This window comes from Nelumbo nucifera, chromosome 2, assembly GCF_055504915.1.
Source record: "Nelumbo nucifera cultivar China Antique chromosome 2, China Antique-T2T, whole genome shotgun sequence".
Taxonomy (NCBI): Eukaryota; Viridiplantae; Streptophyta; class Magnoliopsida; order Proteales; family Nelumbonaceae; genus Nelumbo; species Nelumbo nucifera.
This window is the reverse complement of record NC_142650.1, coordinates 50,192,779-50,211,799: the sequence shown is the minus strand read 5'-3', so window position 1 is coordinate 50,211,799 and position 19,021 is coordinate 50,192,779. Positions and strand designations below refer to the sequence as shown.

At 40.2% G+C, this 19,021-nt stretch overlaps 1 protein-coding gene and 3 pseudogenes across 4 annotated transcripts; 2 read left to right on the top strand and 2 right to left on the bottom strand.

Annotated features, from left to right (window-relative positions):
- Positions 1-518: 518 nt before the first annotated feature.
- On the bottom strand, positions 519-4,522 carry LOC104601085 (L-type lectin-domain containing receptor kinase IV.1-like). Of its 2 annotated transcripts, XM_010264277.3 has the most exons (2): positions 4,382-4,522; positions 519-2,675 (listed from the first exon to the last, which is right to left on the bottom strand). In XM_010264277.3, exons 1-2 carry the CDS (start codon positions 4,382-4,384, stop codon positions 642-644), a joined length of 2,037 nt encoding a protein of 678 aa, XP_010262579.1. In that variant the 5' UTR covers positions 4,385-4,522; the 3' UTR covers positions 519-641. The 2 variants fall into 2 exon arrangements, with proteins under 2 accessions (XP_010262579.1, XP_010262578.2); XM_010264276.3 differs by lacking the exon at positions 4,382-4,522 and having other exon boundaries at positions 519-3,325.
- On the top strand, positions 3,546-6,940 carry LOC104601086 (L-type lectin-domain containing receptor kinase IV.2 pseudogene; annotated as a pseudogene). Its single transcript, XR_016082545.1, has 2 exons — positions 3,546-4,091; positions 4,300-6,940. The product of XR_016082545.1 is annotated as an L-type lectin-domain containing receptor kinase IV.2 pseudogene (transcript).
- A 6,653-nt stretch (positions 6,941-13,593) lies between these two features.
- LOC104601084 (L-type lectin-domain containing receptor kinase IV.1 pseudogene) lies at positions 13,594-16,115 on the bottom strand (annotated as a pseudogene).
- A 107-nt stretch (positions 16,116-16,222) lies between these two features.
- LOC104601083 (L-type lectin-domain containing receptor kinase IV.1 pseudogene) lies at positions 16,223-18,960 on the top strand (annotated as a pseudogene). The gene is made up of 2 exons (XR_016081884.1): positions 16,223-16,563; positions 16,703-18,960. The product of XR_016081884.1 is annotated as an L-type lectin-domain containing receptor kinase IV.1 pseudogene (transcript).
- The last annotated feature ends 61 nt before the right edge of the window (positions 18,961-19,021 follow it).

Sequence of the window (19,021 nt, the reverse complement as noted above, 5' to 3'; positions counted from 1 at the left end):
CCCTTAATACAGAGGGAATTCATAAATTGTACCTCTATTTATTTATTTATTTTTTTTTATAAAACAACTTTGTCACTTTTTTTTAGGTAAAAAAGGGTTATGTAAAGTGCTCCTTTGGTCAGAACATGTGCTGCCTGATTAGTAGAACGAGCAAGGAACAACCAACCGGACCGACCAATGAGGGAGACTTGACAAAACGTGTCTGCAATATGCAATAAAGTGTCTGATCTTCGGAGGAGTATCAGGGTTCGTTCAACAGACATCTATCAATAAGGAGCGAGTCTCCCTCTAAAATAAAATGTGAGAGGCCCAACCCTTGAGCAAACAAGAGGGCCTATGATGCCGCTTGAGCTTCTAACTCCAGAGGTTCAAATTAATTGCCCTTGCAAAGCAAAAGGCTCCAGCAGAGTCTCTGCAGGCCCCAGCTTCTCCAGAGGAGAGGACAAGTTACAAGCCCCATCAAAATTAATTTTGACCAAGTACCCTTACAACTTTGTCACTTTGATATACAGAGAGAATGGAACAATTAATGAGAAATGCTTTTATTGATCAGATGCTTACATTAATTCCTCAATGATCAGACAATGTTATCAGTTTAATTATCACTCAACTTACAGATCAATATATGCAAGAAATTAAATTTAACGGCCGGTAGAGAGAAGGCAGTCTTCAATTAACGATACTTGAGTGGTGGATGTCTTTTCTAGGGAGTAAGACAGATAGGAGGAGGCATAGTTGCTGAAGCCTTCACCGTGTGCAAATGGAAGACCACTTGCAGTGAGCTCATGCAAAGATGAGTCTGGTAGAAGGGCATCCCCGGCCAAATACCTCACTACATGCCGCATCGTCGGCCTGTCACTTGGAATGGAATGACTGCATAGCAAACCGAGTTTCAATACCAACTCCATTTCCTCACCTACAAAATCACTACCCAGATTGGGATCCACCGTCTCAAGAATATTCCCTCTACTCCAACATGAGAATACCCAATCCACTAAAATTTCATCCTCCTCTGGTGCTCGTGGATCGATCGGCCTTCTCCCACAAGCCACTTCAAGCATAAAAGCCCCGAAACTGAAAACATCTGTACTCGGTGATGCCTTGCTGGTTTTAGTAATCTCTGGTGCAAGGTAACCTAGCGTCCCTATCACACGGGTAGTTTTGGGATCGGTTCCACGATCGTATAGTCTTGCCAGCCCAAAATCTCCCAACCTTCCATTAAATTCATTGTCTAACAACACATTGCTGGACTTGACATCTCTGTGAACAACCACCTGCTCCCATCCTTGGTGCAGATAAAATAACGCGGACGCTACTCCTTTGATGATTCGAAATCTTTGACCCCAATTCAGTGTGGTTTCTGGACCTGGTTGGTTGAAGAGCAACTTGTCTAGACTTCCATTTGGCATATAATCGTACACCAGTAAGAGCTCTCCTTTACGCCGGCAATAGCCCAAGAGCTGTACCAAGTTCCTGTGACGCAGCCGACCCATGCTAACAATCTCCGCAACGAATTCTCTAACTCCTTGTCTAGATTCATGAGAGACTCTCTTCACTGCAACTTCCATTTTTGAGGTGGGTAGCACACCTCTATAGACCCTACCGAATCCGCCGATACCCAGAAGCTCCCTGTCCCTAAATCCCTTGGTGGCGATATAAAGATCTTTGTACTTGAACCTTTGAGGCCCATAGTCTAATTCCCAATCTTCAACTAATTCAGCGAACTTTCTCTTCGTTCTCACAATGAAAAAGACAATGAAGACCACCGTGGAAGCTAAAACCAGAGTGATAATTGGCAATCCCACCGTCAAAATTTTGGGGTGCTCTTTGGGTCCTACTCGAGGTAACTTTGGAAGTTGGGAGATGGTGAGATTTTTAGCAGGCCCGTTCACCTTAAAGCTCCATCCCAACACGTAATGGGATGTAGAAAAGGTGCCCGTCGATGAGGAGAAGCCAACGTACATGAGGTCTTCCATGACTGAAGAGAGATTGTAACTCAACGACAAGAGTGGTTTATCTGGTTTAGGGACATCAATCGGAGCTATCGTTACATTCATTTGCCTCTGTAATCCATTGTATTCGATCCACACTTGCATTGCTTTCCCACTTACGAGGCTTAAGTTCTTATACCCACCATTTTGAGGGGTAAAATAAGACGCCGGAAGGGAAACGACAGACTTTATGTCGTTAATGTCGATACCAACATGGTTGTTATCGATATCAGATACAGCTTCGTTCTTGACAGTGTCGAGCTCAACCACGACAATATGATTAGACGGATTACCGTTGGTGGATTCGTTGAAGAGGCCTAGATATTGATTGGGTAGAGCTCCTGATAAGTTTCTTGAAGGTGTGATAACGAAAGCAATCCCATTACCGCTTACATTTGGGAACGGAGAGTGTATACCGAAAACGAAAGTGGTAGAGAAAGTAAGAATGGTACCGTCCGATGTGTTCTTGAAGCGGAGCGGGAAGGGATAGAAGGCATGGCCCATCACTTGTCTAGATTGGGGGGTTAGCTTCAAGAGGCCGTCGGGTGTAATCTCTGCTAGACCGTCCACGCTAATATTGGAACCTTGGAAGCCATTAAAGGTAAAATCAGCATCTTCTGAGGCCGCCAACGTCACAAGCAGAGGAAGAAACGGGCATAGAAGCAACAGCAGCGGCAGCTCCAGCTTCACAAATAGGATCGACATCTAGTTCAGCAGATGACCGATCGAAGAATTAAGATCATACTAATTGGTTGTGTGCTTTTAGCCATGTACGTGTGCTCCTATATTCATAAATTAAATTTCTATGCGGGAGAATTGCATTAAGCCAGAGATATGATGATCCTTATTCTTCTTAGCATGGCCAGAACAATTGAACAATTGAAACCACGTTTCCCCCTACTTCTGTTTATACTTTCTGGGTCTGGGGGTAGACAATACAAAACCTGGCTGACAAGAGAGAGAGAGAGAGAGAGAGGGAGAGAGGCTTTGGGCTGTTTGTGTGAATCTGTTTGCTAATCTTCAATGTGCTGGTAAACTGTAATTGAGCCAGTGGAGAGGAAAGGGGAAGGGACCCTGGGGAGGAAGAAAGGCTGTGCAGAGTTTTTTAAGTTTTGGAGTTGGGAGAAGTACAAATCAGCAACATGTGGAGGTGGGCTGATACTTTTTCCTTTGGAATTTTGAAAAGGAGAGATAAAATTGTTTTTTTTTTTTTTTCTGAAAACTTTTTGGTCTCAAAGGCCTCATTAATTACAGACCCCACCTCCACATGTTTAAACAGCCTTGCAGGGTACAAGGATCCAATTATCCAATAAGGCAAAACTCACCATTAAAACAGAGAGAGCAACCCAAAAGACAGGAAGACATTATTATGTATTCACATCATCACATGATATTTTGGAATCAACTCAAATGTGTGGGACACTTGTCATAGATTTTTTTTTTTTTGCCAGAAAAGCTTACAAGAACCCGTGCACCATGAGTTGGTATTTTGGTTTGTTACAAAAGTGAACGTGTAAAACAAGTTACAAAATTGAATCAGGAGAAATTGATTAAATATTCATATATCCTGACTCCTGAGTGGGTTTTGCTTTTTTATACTAGTATATGTTCGCATTTCATTGAAAGGTAAGCAGATATGATCTCTATGTGCTCACCTTGTAGTGTACCAGATTATTTTATTTTTTTCATTATTCAAATTAGGTCAAGAGAAGCTCACTAATTATTTGACTGGTTAAACCTAATTCCACTAGTAGGCCGCCAACTTTGACTAACCGTTTTGGTGAAAGGAGAACAGAAGCTCAACTTAAAATATCTGTTTTTACTGAACTGTTGGCTTGACTGGGGGTCAAGAATCCTTTTCTGTGGACTCTGGAGTCTGTAGTCTGTACAGCCAAGACGTGTACAGAAGTTTAGAGAACCTACTCGAAGGAAAACATGGCAGTTGCTGGTTTCCTTTCCTAACTCATGAGTTTTAATTTCTATTTTGTAGCCTGTTATCGGGTTTTATTCTGAATTCTGTAGCCTGTTACGCACGGCTCGGATGACCGGCGTCTCTCCGATTATGGAGGGGTGCGGGATCAAGGTCCTGTAAGCTGCAGAGTGAGACTCCCATGGACTCTGGATCTGCTGTAAACTAGACGTTCGGATGACCCATATGGGCGAGATGTTTTCATTTTTCGTTTTGATCGACCCCTTTTCCTTTTCCTTTCTCTTTTATCTTGTTTTTAGTTCTTTTCATTTTTCACGTTATTTCGGTGCCAAATGGATTGCCATTAAACAAATTCTCAAGCTATTCTTTGGTACGCAGTTCAAAATCTAAAGGTATCGAACAGAAGAAAAACGTATTCCCAAACCCTCGTCAGCAAAGCAGCAAGAAAGAAGCACTTTACCATGTTTGTCGAGCTCGCACAGTTGTGTCTGGTTCTACTTCTACATGTATGGTTTGCAGTCTCTGAAGATGCTGGTTTCACCTACAATGGCTTCCGGGGTGCTAACTTCAGCCTGGACGGTCTGGCACAGATCACACCAGACGGCCTATTGATGGTGACCAACCGCACTGCACAACAGTCAGGTCATGCCTTCTACCCGCACCCACTCCACTTCACGAACTCATCGGACGGTGAAGTGGTCTCCTTCTCTACCACTTTCGTGTTCGCCCTCTTCACCCAGCCCGGAGTCCCAGATATAGCCGGCCATGGATTAGTTTTTGTCATCGCACCTTCAAGAGGGCTCCCGGGATCCCTACCCGACCAATACTTGGGCATTTTCAACAGGTCCAGCAACGGAAATTTGTCCAACCATGTTTTTGCAGTTGAACTCGACACAATCCAGAACATGGAATTTGCCGATATCAATGAAAACCATGTAGGTATTGACATCAACAACTTAAAATCTGCTGTTTCTGCACCGGCGTCTTATTTTACTGATCAAAATGGTGGGTATAAGAACCTAACTCTCAAAAGTGGGAAAGCAATGCAACTGTGGATCGAATATAATCACTTGGACACTCGAATAAATGTCACATTAGCTCCGATTAAAGTGCCCAAACCGGATATCCCACTCTTATCCTTGCATTACAATCTTTCTTCTATCATGAAAGACACCATGTATGTTGGCTTCTCAGCGTCTACCAGCCCAACTCTAACACCACAATACGTGTTGGGGTGGAGCTTTAAGATGAATGGTCCAGCGAAAAACCTCACACTCTCCCAACTTCCTAAGCTTCCCCGAGTAGGACCCCAAAAGCAGTCCAAGATTGTTACAGTGGGGTTGCCCATCATTGGCCTGGTGTTAATGTCCACGGTGATGGCCGGCACTCTTTTTATCTTGAGGAGGAGAAAATTTGCACAAGTGCTTGAAGATTGGGAACTAGAATATGGGCCTCACAGGTTCAAATTTAAGGATCTTTACATTGCCACCAAAGGATTCAGAGAACAGGAGCTTCTGGGTATAGGTGGTTTCGGTAGGGTGTACAGAGGCACACTACCCACCTCCAAACTCCAAGTTGCAGTAAAGAGAGTGTCGCATGAATCAAGACAAGGAATGCGCGAATTCGTTGCCGAGATTGTTACCATCGGTCGACTGCGGCACCGGAACTTAGTACAACTTTTGGGCTATTGCCGGCGTAAAGGAGAGCTTTTGTTGGTGTACGATTACATGCCGAATGGAAGTCTAGACAAGTATCTCTTCGACCAACCAAAGTCTAGACTGAGTTGGGACCAAAGATTTCGAATCACCAAAGATGTAGCGTCCGCCCTATTTTATCTGCACGAGGATTGGGAGCAGATCGTTGTTCACAGAGACGTAAAGGCCAGCAATGTCTTATTAGATAGAGAATTTAATGGTAGATTGGGGGATTTTGGACTCTCAAGGCTATATGATCACGGAACAGATCCTCAAACAACACATCTGATGGGGACGCTAGGTTATCTTGCACCAGAGATCACTAGAACTAGTAAGCCGACTCCAAGAACAGATGTATTCGCTTTCGGTGCTTTTATGCTTGAGGTGGCCTGTGGAAAAAGGCCTGTAGAACCACAGGCATCGGGTGAGGAGCTTATTTTGGTTGATTGGGTGTTTTCGTCATGGAACAGAGGGGCAATTGTCGAGACAGCAGATCCAAATTTGCGAGGTGATTATGAAGTTGAGGAAATGGATTTGGTATTGAAACTTGGGCTTGTTTGTTGTAATTCAATTCCAAGTGCTAGACCGACGATGCGACAAGTACTGGAGTTTTTGAACGGAGATACTGCTCTCCCCGATCCATTGTTTGTTAGTGCCAGTGGTCTTTCAATTGCACACCATGAAGGATTCAACAGGCGTAGTTTGTTGTGCCGACTGGGGAATTCAATATCTCGATCATCGATGGCAGAGTCTCTACTGTCTACAACTAGTCCTTGGTAGAAATCTCAAATCTGTTTTTGGTTAACGAAACGAACGGGCATCTGCAATCTGCTGCTGCGAGGGAACAGAGCTACAACTACCTAACAATCACGAGTGAATATGCCAGTGTGGACCCTGGCGTGTTCCCTCGTGATTTGTTATATACTCTGATTGACACGCTCTGTTTGGCGTGTTCTCTTGTGGAAAATGAAAATAAAAAAAGGGGAGAAGTATCAATGAGCCCAGATCAGAATTTACTAGGCGCAAAGTACAGGGGGAATGCATCCTGACCGTGAATTGATGTTAAATTCACGGATAGGATGTGGTTTATTGGGGGAGAGAGGGCTAGTTGTAGGGGGGGCTGGAATTCAGAATTCTGCATCGTGTGTTTCGTGTGTTTTCGTACTTTTCCCTAAAAAAAGTGGTGTAAGTTATCGCTCAACGAATTCTGTATGTCTTTGGAATTGTGAGCGTTTTTCATTCAACTTTTGTAATTTATTTGCTTTTAAAATTGAGAAAAAATAATAATTGTAATTATTTATAACAATTAGCGTCATTAGACGTGACATTAGCTTAATAGTGAAAAAATGCCTAAGAAAACTAAAAAAAAAACTTTTCCAAATAGTAAATGTGCACAAAAATCAAATTCATCTTTTATTATCTCGATGCATACGAAAGAACGTGAAAGGATAAATGTTTTAGTGGTGCTGACAGTATTTATTGAAAAAATGCTACACGCTTCCAAACATATGGATATTCCCTCTCCCTCCTCTCTCTCTCTCTCTCTCTCTCTCTCTCTCCTGTTGTTATATATTCAAGAAAAAAAAAATCACGTTATATTTGCAAAGAAATCCAAACAGGAGCCCCACCAATCAGCAAAATTGCACTGGGTTGGGACAAATTAATGCCAAGCCTTCCCTCAAACAACACAATTCTTATATGGTCGCTGGAGAATTGAAGAGGGAATGCTTGACGGAGGGTTTTAGGTTTCTGTTCACAAATAGGGTAGATGGGGTATGTGTTTGATTTTTGTACTTGTGTGGTTGTAAAATCGAGAAAAACAATTATTAAGGGCATTTATGACACATAAGCGTCATTTCTTTGCAATTGTTCCATTAGACAGAAATTATCTATTATTCTATTATTTTTGTCAAAATAATTAAAAATAAAAAACAATGAAAAAAGAAAATGTAAATGAGTCCCAACTCCCAACATGTTTAGGTTTTTATTTTTCATTGTTTTTATTTTTAATTATTTTGACAAAGATAATTAAATAATGGATAATTTTTATCTAACAGAGTAAAAACGTTTGGATGAAAAGTGCATTAACTGGGACATGTGTCACACAGCTAGTACGTGTTCACTCATTGTACTTACTTAACGTGCCTATTACATCCAGACCTGCCAATAAGCGCCTACCCGTTGGGCTTCAAAATGAAAATCAATACAGATGTATATAATGAGACCTTTGCTGATGGGGCACCTATGTGATAGCATTTACTTAATAAAGGCCCATGATTAACACCCTAGGTATTAGAGGCCTCTCCACTTTTAAATAAATTTGTTCTTAATTAGATCGAATTTGACCATGACCATGAAAGTACCATTTAAGATTTGGGCTGGGCTTAATGCGCCTAGAGTTTTCTAACTCCGGCAACCAAGGTTCAAGGACTCAAGGGTCGTCCTAGATTTTAATTTTACAGCCCAATATGCACCTGAACTTGAAACAACCCCTCCAAATAAAAAGATTATGCTGATCGATCCCATGACTCCTTGGAGAAGAGGAACCCTAGAGGGCGTTACTGAAGAAACAGGGATCCCTAAAGCTAATACCCTCAGCATTCTTACTTTTGCAAATTTGACCCTAATTAACCCAATTTATTTTAAAACTTTTCTTTGAGCCACTCCACCAAAATCTTCTATAGAACTTAGACACTTCGAAACAAAGCTTCTTTGACAACATAAATTAAAGTACAAGGGGAAAGCAGAAAACAATAGATTTCAATATCATCTATTTTCCCGCAAATAAGAAAAAGTTATCACTCCGGTCTTTCAATCCATGGATGAATCGGTCGGTTGGATCAATTGATCCGTCACCTGACCAGATTTCTAGGTGTATTTTATCCTGAACTGCTCAATTGCAAAAAATCACTGCCTCAATCAACGATCCAGTGATCTGCCAGGTTGAATATCTTAATTGTTTGACCCAGTTATTTATTTTCTTTATTTTATAATTTTAGCCATTTTCATAAGTAATAACAGTTGTTCTCATTTATCATAAGATATGTTCAATTTCTTTAACAAATTTTGTAATTGTTAAAAATATGTTTAATTTATAATATAATGATTAATCCATTTAACCCCAATGGTTAAAGTATTGATCTGCCACACCTGAAAAGAAAAAAAAAAATTCATTTTCCGGTGGTTTTTAAAGACATTGCCTAGCACAAGGGATAAAGACTACTAAAAAACAAAAAAAATAAAAATAAAACGGAAAGAAATCAGACCATTGCTAGATTTAATAACAGTAAGCCGGTAATCCATCACCACATGGATTTTTTTTTTTTTTGATAAAAGAGCTTCATTACTTCAAGAAAACGAACCATATGGGAGAAGACAACAGACAAAAAAAAAAAAAAGAACAGAAAAAACAAACTGAAAACAAAGCACCCACCTATAGAAACCGGATCTAGTAAGCACAACAAAGCATGGTTTTCAAAACCGGAATGGACCGGATTGTTGGACTGGAAAAATCGGTAACCGGTCAGGCCCCTGGGTCCGATTATACTAAAAATTGGAAATCTCTAAAAAATGTTGAAAAAGTTAGAAAGCCTCTGACCCGGGCAATTGGACCGCTAAATCGTTCGACCCGGGCAGTGGTTCATGGGTTCTCTTTTTTATTTTCACAGTTTTACATAAAATAAAAAACAAAAAATAAAGTTACTTTAATATCCCCATCCCAAATCGATTAATTGAATGTAGGGTTAGAACTCCATTTTCGTTCTTCCCTCCTCTCAGCCCTCACACCCAACCGACCACCTATGGCGGCTAGCACCTCTGGCGTTCGACAGCAACACACACCAACCGACGGCGATTAATGGCGACCGGTGACAACGAGTTTGCAGTAGTGGCCAGTGTTTTTCCAATTTGCAGCATTTCTAGGCTTGTGACAGGTGAATTTGCAGCAGCGGCCATCCCTCACACCCAACCAATCACCTGCAGCAGCCAGCATCTCAAGCGATCGACGACGACACACACCGACCCATGGCAATTAACGACGACTGGTGGTGGTGAATTTGCAATGGCGGCTAGCGTTTTTTGCAATTTGCAGCACTTCCAGGCTTTGCAGTAGGGGAGTTTGCAGCGGCAGGCAGTTCTAAAGATTTGGAGATTGATTATGAGTGTTTTGACACCTAGGAGCAGTTCTAAAGAAATTTTAGAAATTGAAGAAAAAACAGAGTTTTGAAGTTTTTGCTTGGTTGAAGCTTAGGGAGCAGCATTTGGCATGGTGCTTAGGTACAAATTAATGTAATTTTTCTGATCAATTAGGTAAAATTAATGTATATTGATGTCTTTTAGAGATCAATCTTGGTTGCATAGCAATCTAACATTCTAGAGTGAATGCTCCTATTTCTCCCCTTTTATTTTGGTGCCAAGGGAATCTATCCCTGTGAATCTTGATTTTAGGTTAAGGATTTTTTCATTTTAGGATTTAACATTCTAGAGTTTTTTCTGTATTTTTTGCAATTTTCTGTTTTATTTTTCTGTATTTTTTAGAATTTTTCTCTATTTTATTTTTATATTTTCTATGTGTTTTGTACTGTATTATTTTTTATTTAGATAGTTTTATTTTCTGTAATTTTTTTATGTTTTTTATTTAATTTTATGCTATTTTTTTATTATTAATTTATTTTTTATGTCACGGGTCAAACCATTCGACCCAGACAGTTGAACCGTTTAACCGGAAACCAGTCCCCTAACTGGTTCTATTTCCGGTTTGTTTTTAAAAAACATACAACAAAGTAAGTATGTTAAATGAGCACTTGATAAATATTTTGACAACTGTCAAAAGTAGATATTAATCTTTTCCGAGGATAGATCGAAGGTATTTTAAAGGACAAGTGTCAATAAAAAATTGTAAGTACTCATTTAACATGCTTACAAAGGTTCTGCTTAATCAAAAAAATTTCTAATTCCCCATCTCCGTTAACAACTTTTCCTTAATTTTCTCCTACAGGTCTAACTCCTGTCTGTGATTTATCTTTGTCCGCTTTTGAATCTGCACTTTTCTCTCCCCTACTCCCCAGTCCCCACCCACTCATAAAGTCACTCCGAATCCTCTCCTCACTAGCCTAGAGATGATACCCCATTAAAGTTTGGCTTGTCAGTACTTTCTTTTGAATGTACATTAATTGACACAACCAGATCATAAAAAGGTGATGTGATAATGTAAAGGCATTTTAGATTTTCTTTCTATTATTTATAACTCTTTGCAATTAAAATTGTCCATCTATGAAAAAAAATATTACACTCGAAAGAGAATTGAACACTCAAATATATGTCCATTAGCGAGTAAATCCATGACAAATTTAGTTTTTGACATCAGTTTGGGCTCAACGATGGAAGGTATAAGAGAAATTGGCATCTTCATTTACCCATTACAAAGTAACTTCCATTGAATTTACCATTTATGAAGCTTGCACGGTTGAATTTGTTTGCTTGCTCCAAGTCAATCCTTGACTTTGCTTTCCAACTAAGTCACAGAGGGACATGACATGCAATTGAACCCAACAATACATTGATAGAAGAAATTTCCATAAAAATGAAGATGAAAGAAGGAAAATAAGAAAAGTTGACAAATCATCCTAGACTCTCAATGAAGTATTCAACCTAAATGCTTAAGCTATTAGGTGAGATCTCTGAATATCTGAATAGGCTTTCATTCTTTAATACACCCAAAAGCCTATTGGACTTAAAGTGTGAACAAGCACAAGCCCATGTACACCTTGTGTTAAAATTTAATGAATTATAATGGAGGCAACGAAATACTAGACCACTTAGTCAAACAGGCTGTGATACCATTTCAAGGAACAATTCGTTCTTAAAGCTTAAGCTGTTAGATAAAGTCCCTGAATAATCTTTTATATTCTTATTCTTAACACAGACTGGTTGACTAGAGATCATGTTCAATATATGATGGAAGGTAGAAAAGAAATTCACATTTGTGCTTACCCATTACAAAGAAATTTCCGTTGAATTTACAGTCTATGAAGATGTGTAGCCACCTTTTACATAGGTTTTGAACGAAGAAAAAAAAGTAGTTAATGGGAAATGGATGCTATCAAGAGACGGAAGAATGAGTGAATGAAATGTGATAGGTATAGAATTCTTTAGGACACCCACCATTCTTCCTGCATGTTCTCTAAGGAATCCATTGCTTGTCTTAAACGATTCTTCACTTGAACAAACAAATAGTTAGTTCAAAAAAAGCACTACCAGATTTTAGCTTAGTTGAATTCCTCTCGGAATTCAATTATCTTGGCATGATCTCATTGGAGGTTTTCTTTGGAGGAAAGTGTTGCTGGAGAAGCTCAAAAGTCAAAATTATCTTGGAGAGAAAGGAAATATGAAAATTTGTGGGAAGAAACTTAATGCGGGGAGAGGGAGAAGATGTGCAATGAAATGACTTTGGTGTTAACTCTCATATTTAATAGATAATTTTGTGATATTAAAGCTGCATTTGGTTGCAATGCAAATTTATTTGTAGTACCGATACAAAATTATAGTAGTGCAAATGATTTGGGTGCAAATTCTGATTTATTTTTATTTCAAAATTTACCATATTTTGTTCTATTGAAATACAAATGAAGTAAAATAAGACTTAAAGCAAAATAAAATAAAACCTAAAATAAAATTAAATTAGAATTTTCATTCCTTTCATTTGCATTTGTATTAATGTATAGGTTGTAAAATGACAAAATTTGTCCTTACTAGTTAGAAAAGTCGTTTTTCAAAAAAAAAAAAAAAAAAACCTGTCTCCTCTGGATGTGTAGAGGTTGATACCTGTCAGACTGTCATCCCTAAAAATAAATATTTTGGAATTTGAACGAATAACACACTATAGTGAAAACACAATATAAATTTAAGTGGGTGCATATATGGATCCAAATCGGATCACCCTTATATAATGAATCAAATTCAAATGAACAGATGTCATTTGTGGCACTAGCTATGATATATTGATTGTGAGATGTGCGGCTGCAATGCGCTCTCTCTCTCTCTCTCTCTCATTCATGGGTGCTAAGATTCCTATTCTGTGATTGACAAAATGTTCCCTGGACACTTATATATTTTTGGACAAAAATAGAAAGCAACTGATAAATAATTCGGGGATGACCTCAGATTATACGAATCATTTTGGTCACACCAGAAAAGCATGGGTGCTAGATTCCAATTGCCAATTGACAAAATGCTCCCTCTCCATCATGCATGAGAGGAGACTTGAATTTTGGAACAAAAAAGATGGAAAACAACTGATAAATAATTCAATGATTACCTCATATGTTAGCTGCTTTACCGGCTGTAGGACCAATCATTTTGCTTCACACAGCTAGGTTCCAATGGGCGATTGACAAAATGCTCACGAGAGGAGACTGTATTGAAGTTTTGGACAAGAATATAGAAAGCAACTGATAAATAATTTAGTGATTACCTCATATTATAGCTGTTTTTATGGGCTAGGACGAATCAGTTTGCTCCACACCCACCTAGGCATGGCTGCTAGATTTCGATTTGCAATTGACAAAATGCTCCCTCTCCCTCATGAGAGGAGACTGTTAAGTTCTTGGACAAAAGTATAACTGATAAATTATTTGATGATCGATTACCTCACATTAGCTGAACACGATAGCTGCATGTTTTACAGGCTGTGGGACTAATCTCAGAATCAGCACATAACATTACATAGAAATCATAACAATCAACTTAAATGGTTGGAGCTGAGCTAGTTCTCTAATTCAGTCCCCCATCCCGTGGTAAAGATCTCATGAAACAAATTCCACTGAAAACATTGAAAACTCAAAAAGTTCCAAAAGACAAATGAAAAAATTGAGAAAAGTTAGAAAATACCAATAGAAGATAAGCTTATTTCAAAGTTGTGCACATTAAACTGTTGATCTCTTAGCATTTCCACTGTGATCATGGTCCTATATATAAAAGATTTCGTGAAGCATTTTGAAGTCGTTTTTATTGAAAAATCAACAACCGGACATGTAAAATGCATATCTTTTGTTTTTCTTTCCTTTTTCCAGCATGTCTAGCATCCTTCAAACTACAAGTTTTCTAATCCAACAAATAAATAAAGTTCAACGGCCGGTTGAGAGGAGGGAGTCTGTAACTAACGATAGTTGTGTAGTCGATGTCTTTTCTAGAGAGGAAGAAGGTTGCCACGTGGCAAACTTATCGAAGCCTTCATCATGATGTGCAAATGCTAGACCACTTTCACTGAGACCATGCAAAGATGATTCTGGTAGAGGGATATCACCGACCAAAAACAGCACCACCTGCCGCATGGTCGGCCTAGCAGTCGGAATAGAGTGAGAGCAAAGCAGGCCAAGCTTCAATACCAAATCCATTTCCTCAACTCTATAATCACTACCCAGATTTGGATCCACTGTCTCCAGAATCTTACCTCTACTCCAACAAGAGAACACCCGATCCAACAAAATTACATTCTCTTCCGATGACGCTTGTGGGTCTATCGGCCTTCTCCCACATGCCACTTCAAGCATAAAGGCCCCAAAACTGAAAACATCTGTGCTCGGTGATGCCTTTCTGGTTGTAGTAATCTCTGGCGCAATGTAACCAAGCGTTCCTACCACATGGGTGGTTTTGGGATCGGTTCCACGGTCATATAATCTTGATAGGCCAAAATCTCCTAACCTTCCATTAAATTCACTATCTAATAACACATTGCTGGACTTGACATCTCTGTGAACAACCACCTGTTCCCATCCTTCGTGCAGATAAAATAGCCCAGAAGCTACTCCTTTGATGACTCGAAATCTTTGACTCCAATTCAATGTGACCTTTGGTTGGCTGAAGATGAACTTATCTAGACTTCCATTGGGCATGTAATCATACACCAACAGAAGCTCTCTTTCACGCCGGCAATAGCCCAAGAGCTGTACCAAGTTTCGGTGCCGCAGCCGACCCATGCTTACAATCTCAGCGACAAATTCCTTTAATCCTTGTCTAGATTCATGACGTACTCTTTTCACTGCTACTTGGGTTTTGGAGGTGGGTAACACACCTCTATAAACCCTACCAAAACCGCCTATACCCAGAAGCTCCTTGTCCCTAAATCCCTTGGTGGCGGTGTAAAGATCTTTGTATTTGAACCTCTGAGGCCCATAGTCTAGTTCCCAATTTTCCACAACTTCAGCGAACCTTCTCTTCCTTCTCACGATGAAGAGGATGATGGTGAGTACTGTGGACGCTAAAACTAGGCCAATAAGGGGCAATCCCAACGTCACAAATTTGGATTGCTTTTTTGGCCCTAGTCGAGGTAGCTTAGGAAGTTGGGAGATGGTGAGCTCTTTAGCAGGTCCATTCATCTTAAAGCTCCATCCCAACACGTAATGGGAAGTAGAAAAGGAGCCCGTCGATGATGAGAAGCCAACGTACATGGAATCCTCCATGAACGGAGAAAGATTGCGGGAATAGGAAAGAAGGGGGATGTGGGGTTTAGGAACATCAATTGGAGCCAACGTTACATTCATCTGTCCTTCTACGCCATTGTATTCTATCCATACTTGAATTGGTTTCCCACTTACGAGGCTTAGATTCTTACGGTTATCACTTTGATCGATAGCATACGATACTTGGGCAAAAGAAACAGACGTCAAGCCGTTAATATCGATACCAACATGGTTGTCATTGATATCTGAGAACTCACTGTTCTTGATGGTGTCGAGCTCTACTGCAACAACATGATTGGACTGATTACCGTTGTTGGATTCATTGAAGATGCCTAGATACTGGGTCGGTCGAGCTCCGGGTAGCGCTCTTGAAGGTGTGATCACGAAAGCAATTCCATGACCATAAAAATTTTGGTACTTGGGGAGGATCCCAAATACAAAAGTGGTAGAGAATGTGAAAACATTGCCGTCCGGTAGATTCTTGAAGTGGAGCGGATAGGGATAGAAGGCATGGCCTAATTGTCGTTTAGATTGATTCGTTAGCATCAAGAGCCCGTTGGGTATGATCTGTGCTTCGCCATCCAGGCTAACTTTGGCACCTCGAAATCCATTATAGATAAAGCCGGTATCTTCCATGGCCGCCGAGGACATGAGTAGAAAAACAAACGGGCACAGTAGCAGTGGTAACACGACCTTCAGAAACATCGTCCAGAGATCTTGTCTGTGAAAGTTTTCTCGTATTATCTCCTATCCAAAATCTTGTTTACTTTCTTCTATGGTAGAGATTCAACGGATTCCTCAGGAGCGTAAGAACCAGCTTTTCACTTCTTCGATCGGAATCCACTCAGTCAGCGTTCAGCGATGCAGTAGCACCTGCTCGTAAAACCCAACTATGCCGGAAAAACCTACAACCAATCAATCGGTATTATCTCTTTCTGGCATCATAGATTTTTCCATCAAATCTACTTTCTTCTCCGTGATCAATATTACGGGCCGGGAGTCCCCAGTTGATGCATCCATTTCCGCCTTCCACGTTAAATTATTCAACTATATTGATCTTATCATTAACCACCTTTTTCTGCTTTACCGTTTGATCTTATCGTTAACCACCTTTTACCAAAAAAAAAAAAAAGGTAATGGGCCTTGTATCTATCAGATTCTTACCTTTCATCAAAAAACAAAAGAAAATCAGATTCTTACCCGAAGTATAATCTATTACATGTGGTCCATTCATTTAACTTAATTTTTTTTATAAAAAATTTACTTGAAGTTCTGGATGCACCTTTTTTTCTTGGAAGACTAATGTTGACTTGATTTAATCATCAGACTTTTTTTTCCTTTTGGTAGAAAGACGACTCCCGTATTATTACTAACAGCTATCATACATTTAATAGTTAATCAGATTAGTAAACCGGACTTGAATTAGTGAGATCCTGTAGACGCAGATCCCACTTCGGATCACCATTGCGAGTGTAATTAACGTAGACGAGGTATTTTGATTTGGTTATTTGATACCTTTTTCTTTTTCTTTTCATTTTCTTTTAATTTCTTGTTTTCCTTCTCATTTTTCTCGTTATTTTTGGTGGTTCATGGATTGCGATTAGACAAATTAAAATCTCATTCTAACAGAAAAACGCACTAATTTGTTGAGGCCCTCATCAAGTTAAGCAGCAAATACGCACCTGACCATGGTTGTCAAGCTCGGGCAGCTGTTTCTGTTTTTCCTTGTCTGGTTTGCAGATTCTAAAGATGATGGTTTCACCTACAATGGCTTCCGGGGTGCTAACTTGAGCCTGGACGGTTTGGCACAGATCACACCAAACGGACTATTGATGATAACCAACAGCACTTCAGATGAGAAAGGTCATGCCTTCTATCCGTACCCACTTCACTTCAAGAACCCGTCGGACGGTGAAGTGGTATCCTTCTCAACTACTTTCGTGTTCGCCATCTTCAGCCAGCCCGGAGCCCCAGATATCGGCGGCCATGGATTAGCTTTTTTTATTGCACCTTCAAGAGGGTTCCCGGGATCTCTAGGAGACCACTATCTAGGCATCTTCAACAAGTCCAACAATGGAAATCCGTCCAACCATATTGTTGCAGTTGAACTCGATACAATTGAGAACGTTGAATTGGCTGACATCAATGATAATCATGTAGGTATTGACATTAACAGCGTAAAATCAGTTGATTCCGCACCGGCTTCTTATTTTACTGGTGAAAATGGTGGGCTTAAGAATCTAACTCTCAAAAGTGGGAAAGCAATGCAACTGTGGATCGAATATAATCGCTTCGACTCTCGAATTAATGTCACATTAGCTCCGATTAATGTGCCTAAACCGGACATTCCACTCTTATCTTGGGTTTACAATCTTTCTCGGATGATGAAAGACAGCATGTACGTTGGATTCTCGGCGTCTAATAGCAGAGCTCTAACACCACAGTACGTGTTGGGGTGGAGCTTTAGGATGAATGGTCCAGCCCAAGAGCTCACTCTTTCCCAACTTCCAAAGCTTCCCCGGGTAGGACCCAAACCACAATCCAAGCTTGTCAAGGTTGGGTTGCCCATGACTGGCGCGGTTTTGTTGTCCACAGTGATCGGCGGCATTCTTTTTATCTTGAGAAAGAGAAAATTTGCAGAAGTACTTGAAGATTGGGAACTAGACTATGGGCCTCACAGGTTCAAATTTAAGGAGCTTTACATTGCTACCAAGGGATTCAGGGAAAAGGAGCTCCTGGGTACGGGCGGTTTCGGTACGGTGTACAGAGGCATATTATCCACTTCCAAAGTAGAAGTTGCAGTGAAGAGAGTATCCCATGAGTCAAGGCAAGGAATGCGCGAATTCATTGCCGAGATTGTTACCATCGGTCGATTGCGACACCGGAACTTAGTACAACTCTTGGGGTATTGCCGGCGTAAAGGAGAGCTTCTGTTGGTCTACGATTACATGCCGAATGGAAGTTTAGACAAGTATCTCTTTGACCAAACAAAGTCTAGACTGAGTTGGGACCAAAGATTTCGAATCATCAAAGGGGTAGCGTCCGCACTATTTTATCTGCATGAAGATTGGGAGCAGATTGTTGTTCACAGAGATATAAAATCCAGCAATGTCTTATTAGATAGAGAATTTAATGGTAGGTTAGGGGATTTCGGACTCTCAAGGTTATATGATCACGGAAGCGATCCTCAAACAACACATGTGATGGGGACACTAGGTTATCTTGCACCAGAGATCACTAGAACTAGTAAGCCGACTCCAAGAACAGATGTATTTGCTTTTGGTGCTTTTATGCTTGAAGTGGCTTGTGGAAAAAGACCTATAGAACCACAAGAATCTGATGAAGATCTTATTTTGGTTAATTGGGTGCTGTCGTTTTGGAGGAGAGGGACAATTTGTGAGACAGCAGATCCAAATTTGGGAGGTGATTATGTAGATGAGGAGATGGATTTGGTGTTGAAGCTTGGCCTCATTTGTTGTAATTCAATTCCAACTGCTAGGCCGACCATGCGTCAAGTATTGGAGTTTTTGAACGGAGATGTTCCTCTCCCGGAGACACTGCCGGTGAGTGCCGGTAGTCTTACGTCTGCTCACGGTGAAGGCTTCAACGGGTATGGTATGCCGTGCCCTTCCCTGGGGATTACAATAAGCACTACAATCACTCAATCATCTATTCTCTCCACAGGTTGTTAGTAGAAATATGGTTCGTTAATGAAGCAGCTTAGGCGTTTATTGCAAGGTAAGTGGTTTGACCAATCTTTGTGCGAAAATAAAAAAATAAAAAGAAGTGATGTAATCGGTCTTTCTTTTGGGTTGTAGTTTATACATCTTTACCAAATGTTAGAATTTTAACACACTACTGGTGTTTTGCTGCATATACTTCACCTCTCTCTCTCTCTCAGATGAGTCAAGATTGTAAAATCAATTACGCAAATTAAACAGTGTTTCA

Excerpts from the sequence above, each read along its gene's own strand:
- LOC104601085 (XM_010264276.3), bottom strand. The coding sequence starts at position 2,696 with ATGTCGATCCTATTTGTGAAGCTGGAGCTGCCGCTGCTGTTGCTTCTA.